We start from the raw sequence: 10,954 nt of genomic DNA, 5'->3' as shown, positions 1-10,954 counted from the left end.
TCATGTGATGGCCCGCCTTCTGAAATACGCAATGTGCTGTGATTGGTTAGCTGGGCCAGTGTGTGTTGTGACTGGCTCCACTCGGCACCTGGTCGGGAAATGTCATGCCCCTTACCACAGCCGCCTGCGAGCATCAGTGTAAATATTGCATCAATGTCAAATCAATTTGAGCGTGAATTAAACCCGGATGATTGTAACCGCTCTAAGTTTGTCTGCCTTGAGCAGCGGAGCTTTTATTATGCCACAGTCGACCGTAGGCATGGGACGATAACTGGTTTCATGGTATACCGTGGTTTGGAAAAGTCACAGTTTCAAAACCACTAAAATTTTCCGTTATACCGTTCCTGCGGTATGCACAGTTTATTTTACGTGTCATCAAAGACGGAAAGTGCAGGACTTCCTAGGTTGTGTGCAGCGAAGAGCGTAATGAGTAACATGACTCCTCCACCTCCAGTTGGTGCGAGGCAGCGAGCAGTCAGTGAGAGTCAACTGTGTGTGGGATGCCCGAAGGAGGTGAATTCCTGGAACTTTTTCTCCCGTCGAAAAAGATGAAGTCGGCTGTATGGGAATTTTTCATGTGACGTAGACTAACCATGTTCCGTACACAATGATGTTCCGTACAGATGACGTTTTAGCGCCGATCGCTAAATAAATACTTCCAGGTCGTACATAAACTACATATGTGTCATCTTCATTTCTCCCTCTTTCAGCCCCGATCAAGACAGAGACCCTCCCGCCGTTTGTTTCAGTGTTGAAATAAATACTATTTGGCTTGCTACCGAGGCAGATAACATGGCTAATTAACTAGCTAACGTCAACTAGTTTGCTCCCTCACGTTAACATTACTTCACAGAGCGAGGAATAGCAGACTAAAGTACTACGTTTCTGCGATTTAGTACAATAATTAAATTTAGCTGGTATCACGTCTATACTTTTAAGCCTCCTGCCATTGTTTACATCTGTTCAAAATCGCGACATTTCAAAAACAAACAAACTGCTGGCTCTCAGGTGTCTTTGCCACTGTTTGAGTGTTGTACGGCGAAAGACTGTGTGTGAGTGAGTGAGTGAGTGTGTAATACACTCGTGCTCTCTCTTTCCTTATGTGTATGTGCACACATCCTCGTACCTCACCGCTCCAAACTTAATCCAGGAAAGGTGAACATTACTGCATCATAACTTGGACTGAAAGAGGAATGTGTAGAAAGTCAGCATGTCTCCAAAAACCTTGTTGAGCTGCAGGTTTAATGACTGCATTTTTTTTTTTATTTAGAAGGATTTAGAAAGATCAAAAAAATAAAAATGATTTATGTTCTGATTATTGTTGAGCTGCAGGTTTAAGGCCCACTTAAGTGACTGCACTTAATTTAATTACGAAGAATTAAATTATTTATTTTAATTATTTAGCCTGTCATGTTTATAGAGTGTTCCAAAATGCTCTATGTTTCTTAAAAATAAAATGTATTGTGTTCAGTGGGGAAAATTTTTTAGTTTTTTACCCAGACATTTAAAAATAACATATTTTAGAGCTGTAATCGCAATACCGTGTTACCGTGAAACCATGATATTTTTATCTAAGGTTATCATACTGTCAGAATCTCATACCGGCCCATGCCTAGTCGACCGCTTCCGCTCCTTCCGGAAAGCAGCGGAAGTAAGCAGCGCTGTTTTATCATACTAGATACATTTGAACGTTCTGTTATAATGCTACTCTGTGCGGTCGTCACCTGTCTAATAAAATGCATAGCATATTAAAGCGTCTTTGGTGTTTCCATGTTTTCTACAAAACAAAACGGAAATCGAGGGTGTATGACGTCATTGGCAGGCGACAGAATGATACTATAAACACGGTCCGTGTCACTAGTTAAAATTGCTTATTTCTCTGGATTTAAACATTCTTCGAAACACTTGGGATAATGTAAGTACACAAGTCAGCAAAATATATAAAACTGTTCTAGTGGTTTTTGGATATTTTAATAAAAAAATCTTACATATTGTGCCTTTAAGGTGGTTTGGCCATCATTAAGGTGGTTTGTTAGGGTGTCATTGGAGAGTTTAAGGATGCTTGTGTTGCAACGACGAGCCTGTGGTTCTGTTCAGGGTGGCTACAATCAGGCCAGTCGAGTTGTGAACAAGCCCAGCAAGCTCAATGACCTAGTTCCACGAGCTCTAGCTCACACAGCATAGTCAATTTTCCCATTCTCCCCTTCCTCCCTCCCTGCAACAGAAAGTATCAGAAGCATCTGTGAAACTGCAGTCTTGCCACAAGCCGTCGGGCCTCTGTCAGCCCTAAAGGCAATCCAAGGTTGTCGTCTAAAAATGCCCAGAATGCTGAAATTCTAGAAACCACATTGTTGGGACTAAGTGAAGGGTCTTTTACTGTGAAGGGTGTTTACTGTAAATGGCATCCCGGTGCCGGACACATTTTGCTCGAGAGGTTTCATGGTTTCACCTGGGCCTCTTTTTGTAACATGTTGTCAAACTAGTTTTACAGAGCTCTATCTTATCTGTTCATCTCTTTACTACTGTTGACTCTTGTTCTACTCTGGACTACTTCCCCCTTTCCTACTACCACACTGAAACCAGGACATGAAACCATTTGACAAACCGCTAATATGGATTTTCTCTTTTGTCTGTGTGTCGCAGGTTCTTCTGGACAAGTACCTCATCCCAAAGGCGACACCAGCTGAAAGTAAAGTCTTCTATCTGAAAATGAAAGGCGATTACTTTCGCTACTTAGCGGAGGTGGCTGTGGGAGAGGAGAAAAGCTGTAAGCCATTCTCTTAAGTCTATCCTTAATATTAAAGGGAAAGTTCATCCAAAAATGTACTCGCCCTCAGGTTGTTCCATCCAAACCTGCACGACTTTATTTTTATTTATTTTATTTACTTAGTCATTTAGCAGACGCTTTTATCCAAAGCGACTTACAAAGCTTTTTTTTATACCCGTCTAACAAAATACTAAATTAATTCAGCTGGACACACTTTCCTTATTTTCTCCACAACAAATGGCCATGCGAGCGCAGACACTGACAAGATACGCGATACAGAACCAGACCAAACGCGATATCAGCACGTCTCCACACAGTAAACAAAACAAGCGTTTCCTAGCAACGACAACTGCACTAACCACTAATGAGACAAGTAAATACACTTACGAGCTGCTTTTAACTTTCGCTGATAAAGACTGCTTCTCTCAAAGACTATTTCTTTACACTGTTTTCTGCTGGCGCTTGAACACACTTTCCTTATTTTCTCCACAACAAATGGCCAAGCGAGCGCAGACACTGACAAGATACGCGATACAGAACGAGACCAAACGCGATATCAGCACGTCTCCACACAGTAAACTTTATTCTTCTTTTCTCCCTTTTTTGGTCCTTAAATTGAAAGTTACTGTGGTCCAGAATGGTTTGTTTTGGACTTCATTGACTTCAGTGTAAACGAAATGTATTCTTTGTTCAATTAAATGTTAAAAGTTCTGCTGTGAATTTAGTAAATTTAAATGTACTAGAAAGATTGAGATGGATGTCTAGCACCCCCTGGAGCTCCTTATATCATTAAATCTGGTTAACAATGCCAGATTGTGTTAGCTAGTTAATGATGTAGGCATTTGAACAATGCTGCATGGCTCTCAAAGCTGCGGTAGTGACTAGTCTCCACCACCTGCTTATGACCATACTAACTTCTGCTAAAATGTAACGTTTCCGCAAAATGTTGACACAAAGCCAAGCTTGAGAGGAAGTAAGGGGGTGGAAATCTCTAAAGAGGATCTGTTTTTGGGGGGGTGGTGATCAGTTGTGGTCCATTCATAAACTTTGCCTCCCTCAGTGAAAAATTCAATAGTAAATGGTACCATGTTTTTGCCTCAAAGTATTTTTTTTTTTTTTTTTGGAAAGTAATGAATACTTTTATTCAGCAAAGATGAATTCATTTGATCAAAAGTGACAGAAAAATATTTTACTTTGTTACAACAAATAAACGCTGTTCTTTTAAACTTTTTATTCTTCCAAGAATCCAGAAAAAATGTTTCACGATTTCCATAATAAGCAGCACAACTGTTTTTTTCTTTTTTATTATGAGATGATAAATAATAAGAACATTTGTTTTTGAGCTGCAAATCAGCATATTAGAATGATTTCTGAAGTATCATGTGAGACTGAAGAATGGAGTAATGGCTGCTGAAAATTCAGCTTTGCCATCACAGGAATAAATAAAATTTTAAATTATATTAAATTATTTTTATGTTATATTAGTTATTTAAATTGTAGCAATATATCACAATATAAAAATTATGTATTTTTGATCAAATAAATGCATCCTTGATAAGCATGAAGACTTTAAAAAAAAAAAATATATATATAAAGAAACTTGCCGACCTCAAACATTTCAGTTGTAGTTTTAGGTAATTACCAGACACTGTTCACAGGCTTATTCTATTTAAAGCAGATACTATATAAACCTTGAAATGGTTTGCTCTCCATTGTCTGTCTTGGTAGAGTCAGAAAGGAACAGGGCCGCAGTGTGCATAACAGGAAGAATCTTGCGGCAGTCTTCCTGTGCCAGGAGGTTGACAGGCTCTCAGGGTGTGGCTTAGGATTCAGTTATGGGAAAGAGAGAGAGAGAAAAAATAATAAAAGGAGGGTCTTTAGGTCTACAGGGAAAACGGTTAGCAGTCTGATTTCCTTCCTTCATTGGAACAGGTGCAGACATGTGAGTCCACCCACCTTACTGAATGAATGAGATCCTGTGTGTGGGTGGAGCTCCAGAGCTGCTTCACAGCTTGTCGGATTCCTGTTCTCTCTTGTTAAGAAGGAAATGGAATATAATTCCCTTTTTATATTGATTCAGTGGTCTCTCACTGAAGCCATCAGATGCTTAGGACTCACTGTACTCTTGGTACAGTGGTGTTGACTGAAAGGCCCTACATCATTCTAACAGTGTGAAATCTTATACCTAGTGCTAAGTTGTTAGCAACACATTCTGAAAATCTTGAGGTTTATTTGTGTCAAAGACTACCCACCTTTTTCTTCAACGCGGAAGTAAGCCTATGGGTGAGACTTCCGGTTCATTAGCCGCTATAGGGAAAAAACGAGAAGAATAACAACATGCAGTAAACGGTAAAACTGTTTGCACTACAAACCAGTGTGTTCATAATTAAGATAATACATTAAAATAATATGGTAAGACATACCAATTTTCAATATCAAGCAGCGAAAGGAGCGGTTCTGTACAGCTAAAAATATCTGGACGTGGATGAGACCAGAAGCTAGACCCATAGAATTTACAAATGGCCGCGCCCATTTTTACGGCACGAAAACGGTGGATAGAATACCCAAGACGTGTCACTCGTATAGTTTTGAATGGGGAAAAATGTAGTGCTAATTTCGTTAACGAAGACTATGACGAAAAATGTTTGTTGACGAGATTTTTTCCCATGACTAAGACGAGACGAAGACGAGACGATAATAAGGTCAATAAACGATAACTAAGACTATATCAACATGCAATTTCGTTGACGAAATAAGACGAGACTAAAATGTATTTAAAAAGATACAAACTTTACCAAAACCTCTTTATTTTCGTCAAAAAAAGGAGACAAAATGTTATTGCGGTCTGCTCTACACGCCTCTACCACGCGAGCTTTCATGAGTGCAGTTGCCAGATATCAGGAGCCTGTATTGTTTGCGATTTGTGATCACTGAATAAATGCACTTACTCAACTGCTGTTGTTTGAATAGAGAAATAGGCTATTGCCATTTGGAATTAGGCCTACTAGGAATTTCACTATTATAATATTTTTCGTTTGTTTTAGCTGTTGTCATAATGTAGACAGAGAGATTGCATAAGTCTTTGGTATTAAATTATATAATAAAAAGCCTATAATAAATCAGTACACTAGATGAGGTAAAATACACCATGTATGTGTCCACATTCTATTGATTTGTGCTTAATGGTGAAATTGCAATACCTGAAATGCAAAAGTAAATTTCTCAAATGATATAACAATCATTACGATTCTAATTTTGAGAAAACATTTTTTTTATCAGTTTAACCATTATACAGAATGACGAAAATGTGACTAAGATTTCATTGAGTAAAACTTGACTAAAATGCTCATACATTTCATTGACTTAAACTTGACTAAACAAAAACAGGACAAGGTTGTCTAAATATTATAACTAAAATGTACATTTGAGTAAGACTAAGACTAAATTATAAATGGCTGCCAAAATTAATACTGTACGGTTAATTAATAATAATCTTATTGCTAAAATGTCAAGTTTTCATTGACTAAAACTAGACTAAAATACTTCAGGTTTTCTTGGACTAAAACTAGACTAAAATGTTGAGACTTTTAGTCGACTAAAACTTGACAAACTAAATAGGATATCGTTGACTAAATAGGATAAAAACTAACAAAGACATTTTAACACGGGACTAAGACTAAAATGAAAATAGCTGACAAAATTAACACTAGAAAAATGCAACATTCAGTATGGCCGCTCTATCGAACGAAGCCCCGCCTTCTGAGCAAAAGAGCCAATCGCTAATCGCTATAACAGCTGCTGTTAGAAGTCCCGGTTGCTATAGAAACAGGGCGAATTCCAAAAAGAAGTGAGCATCCCTATGCCCTACTCCCTTCAAAGGGCAGAGCATTATTATTATTTTATTTAAATATTGTCTCACTGTGTCTTATTTACTATTAAACTTTTTCAAACTAAACATGCTTAAACTACCATCTTAAATCATATTTCTATCACTGACAAAAAATATTTTGTATCACATTAAAATAGACAAATTTAATCAGCCTATCCTACTTACATTTGTATGTGAAGTCGAAATCAACCCCAACTTTGCTTTAAAATGCATCGCAAGAGCTCCTAACTGAAGATCACATGATCACAAACAGAAATCACTTCCGTGAAGTGACCATCACATGTTCCCTTCGCTAACGGACTTCTGGAAGGGCCCTTTGTGAAGGGATTCAGTTATAAATGGCGTCACCTTCCCGAAGTGCCCTTGAAGGGCACAAAAAAGCTGCTTGGAATTTGCCCACTGTCAACGCTCTGAGACGTGCGGTTAGGACTGCGCATGCGCACTGGCTGATCTAGCCTGAAAAATAAACTTTTTTAACGCTATTTGAGCAAAATAAACAACATTTATGATACAGTTGTTGTCAGATTTCATTGGTGATTTCAAATATGAAATTTAATCGTAAGCTTAGTGAACAGTTTTGGAGAATTTGATGTTTCCCCATTCAAAGAGATAGGAGCTGCACTTGCATGCCCGAGAGGCGTTTCAAAGATGGCCACCGAGTGACATGACCTGCCTTAAAGGGACTGATTTGTGTCTGCTAGTAGCAGAGTACAATCAAACAGAAATGGCCTCTTGAAGAAACAGTTGTGGCTCTTCATGTCTATCAAGTCATAGGTGACGCATAGTGAAAGCAGAGCAGAGACTTGCCATCTACAGAGGAAATGGATCTAAAAATGTGTTATAAGCTAAAAAATATTTTACAATGGGTGATTGCAGTTATCAGGATGGCAGTGCTATTAAAAATGGCAAAATAAAAATAATTTGTGATGATTTAAATAGGTAATATATAGTAAATTGTAAATATAGTTTCATAATTTTAAATTGTCTTTTGTTGGTTGATCAGAATAGCTCAATTCTGACAGAATGTTTTCTTCTCTTTATTTTTCTTAAGTGTAATATTAAAAGTGCCTAGTGCTAAGCTTTATAACACTTTCTAACTGAACTGTCCTAACTGGAAAGTTTGTGCTTTAATGCCCCCTAGTGAAAAAAGTCATTTCACTGTTTTACAGCAAGCAGTGTTTGTTCATGTCAGCTGAAAATAATATTTTTGGTGCTTATTCCTCATTTAATTTTATTCAAAGTTGAAGGAAAATAATAAAGCAAAATCACACTAGTTGTTCTCAAGTTTAAATATTCAGCACATTAGCACAGGTGTGAGTGTGATATTGCTTTTATAAAACAATTCAGTACCAAGTTTAAATTTCAATTTCAATTCATAGTTCAGTTTCAGTGACATTTTAGACATAAATTGTTACACAAATTATTCTTTAAGCTTATTATATAAATGTTGTTTAATTATCATAAAATCTTGAAAATATGCAACTACATTCACACAATTTTCTCTTTGTATCTCCAGCTATCATTGGCAATTCACAGGAGGCCTACAAGGATGCCTTTGAAATCAGTAAGGCAGAGATGCAGCCCACACACCCCATTCGTCTGGGCCTTGCGCTCAATTTCTCCGTATTTTATTACGAGATTCTCAACGCGCCCGACCAGGCCTGTAAGCTTGCCAAAACGGTAAGGTTAACACACACCCACACAGGCTAATAAACAATATTAAGAGTGTTACCCACAATTATATTGTCAATTCAAAGTATTATCATCTTATGCCCATAACTTATCACTCATCTTGTTCTTGGTTGATCTTTTTCTCCTAGGCTTTTGATGAGGCCATTGCAGAGCTTGATTCACTGAATGAAGAATCATACAAAGACAGCACATTGATCATGCAGCTACTGCGGGACAATTTGACAGTGAGTTTCTCTTTAGTAGCAGGTTAAATTAAAACAGTTTACCCGGTTAATTTAGTCCAGTTACTAAATGCATTTTTGTGGGCTATAGGTCACTGATAGATTTAAGGCCCGTTCACACAAAGAACGATAACTATTAGTGTCCATAATAATATATACATGTATAATCTGCTGTTTTAAATCCTCGGGCTCTCTAAAGTCAGGTGAATTCTCATTGATTGTCAATGTTTTATCATTCATCAGCTGTAATAAATCGTTCTGATTCCAACAAAAAAATGTTTGCATAATGTATAATGTTATAACTATAGGGTATAGACAAATAGTATATAGATTTCACTATTGTCAAAGAATTGCTTCTGTGTGTGTGTGTGTGTGTGTGTGTGTGTATATATAATATTTGGTTTTTAAACCATTTCTGTAAGTTTAAGTGATATATATTTATACTTATATATTTATTTATAAGATTTATAAATGTATGTATGTATATTTATACATATACAGTATGTATGTATATTTAGGGGTGGAACGGTTCTCGGTAAAAAATCGAACCGTACGATTCTCCACACGCGGTTCGGCACGCACTAGGACCACGGTTCAACTTAAATCTGACAACGCATCTGTAATATGGTTTGTTATAAATAACACCACTTAAAACAAACAGCCCAGACAGCAACGTAGTGTTGGCCCAGATTCGGCCCACATCTGGCCGGATCTGGGCCGACACTGGTTGCTGTCTGGGAGGGTTCCGCTACCAGAATTCCCTGTGTGACAGATCACATTTGATGGTTTTGCATTTAAATGTTTCACCTTAGTTTTTGTCTTATCAGTTACTCATTTAAGCTTTGCCAGTTTAAACATTTAAGAGCCAGAGGACGCGAGCTTGCACGCAGTGAGAAGATTTGTGCGCGTGCTCATCCGAAGCGTGTGAACCCACGCCTCAGAACTCGCGCAAATATAAAGCTCTCTCTGAAGTATTGTGTACTGAAGTATCACACAAAAATTTTCAAAATGCCCGTCTTGGTAAGTTTCATAGCAGACATAGCTGGCTGAACGTACTGTATCAGTGCATTCTCTTAAAGTGACAGCACTTTCTTAATATTAATCAAACAGCAACAACAAGGAAATCACTCACTGATCTTAAATTAAATAGCTTTTGTAACTTTAATAAAGATTAATCTTTAATTTATACAGTAAAATATGCAATGCTATTTTACATTTGATTACTTTATTAAATTTCTGTATCTAAAAACTAATGTTAGACCCAGTGGCGGCTCGTGGGTTTTAAAATAGAGGAGGCACACTAATTGTATTGGTCTGGGATCCCTGCTTAACCACTTTAAAATGGCTTTTTGGTTGCTTTTAGTCAGAAAACGTAAAGAAAACGACATGCATACAGTTGATATCAGAAGGGAGGCTAGACTCCCCGGTGAGGTTTCTTTTCTCAACACTCCTCAGCGCTGAAAGTGAACATTCGATGGTAATTGGCTAATTTTTTTTTTACCAACGTGGGCACGAGAGCTCAGCTCTCCCGGGCCTCCCCCTACCCTTCTCTATCATTAGCGGCTGTAATTACATTAGCAGATTCGGCACATTCGCGCAGAGTCACTGGCATGATTGAGAGCAAACGTTAGCGGTCACGGGCCTTCGGCAGGGTGTGGCCAAGTAAAAAATAAAAAATCTCCAAAAAAATCGCTTGTTTTATTTAAATATAGGTAAAATAGCTCCTTGTCGCAAAAAATAAAAAAAAGTCGCAGCTACAATGAGAAAGTAGCTAAATTTGGCGACAAAATCCCCAAATTGGCAACACTGGATACACTGCTTTGCGGGAAAGTGGAAGTAAGCTGACGTCACTGTGAAAAGGGCCTATTGGCTAATTTTTTTTACCAACGGAGGCACGAGAGCTCATCTCTCCCCCAGCCTCCCCCTCTCCTTCTCTATCATTAGCGGTTGTAATTACATTAGCAGATTCGGCACATTCGCGATAGAAAAGCGGCGCTTTCATGTTATGGCATTACATCTGTGAAATGAACTGAAATGAATTGTGAATGTTATTAACATTAAAGGGGTCATATGATGCTCCGAAAAAGAACAGTATTTGGTGTAGGGATATGCAACATCAAATTTTCATGTTGCGATTAATTGCTAATGCTTTTATCACGGTATACGGTATTATTATGATATTGAAATTTAGTTTAAAAAAAGTGCTGTCATAATACAGTATAACAGGTTTAATAACTTTTTTCTTATAACAAAAATAACTGAACAGTTAAATGCAATAAAGCAATACAGAAAAATGTATAAAGTTAAAAGTTTTACACAGATGAAAGTGCAAAAGAACTATACAGACCAATAGGTATCACTTTACAATAAGACCTCATTAGTTAA

The 10,954-nt window shown here is 37.6% G+C and overlaps 1 protein-coding gene across 2 annotated transcripts in view; it reads left to right on the top strand.

The window, feature by feature from the left end:
• ywhabl (tyrosine 3-monooxygenase/tryptophan 5-monooxygenase activation protein, beta polypeptide like) overlaps positions 1-10,954 on the top strand; it is a 20,186-nt gene that overhangs the window by 6,228 nt on the left and 3,004 nt on the right. For both annotated transcript variants that reach the window (XM_016500807.1, XM_016500809.1), the window contains exons 3-5: positions 2,644-2,767; positions 8,173-8,336; positions 8,477-8,572. In XM_016500807.1, coding sequence (XP_016356293.1) covers positions 2,644-2,767; positions 8,173-8,336; positions 8,477-8,572 — 384 coding nt within the window. The remainder of the gene's footprint in view (positions 1-2,643; positions 2,768-8,172; positions 8,337-8,476; positions 8,573-10,954) is intronic.

Source organism: Sinocyclocheilus anshuiensis, unplaced genomic scaffold (genome assembly GCF_001515605.1).
Source record: "Sinocyclocheilus anshuiensis isolate Anshui unplaced genomic scaffold, SAMN03320099.WGS_v1.1 scaffold670, whole genome shotgun sequence".
Classification (NCBI taxonomy): Eukaryota; Metazoa; Chordata; class Actinopteri; order Cypriniformes; family Cyprinidae; genus Sinocyclocheilus; species Sinocyclocheilus anshuiensis.
This window is presented reverse-complemented; position numbering and strand designations above follow the sequence as displayed.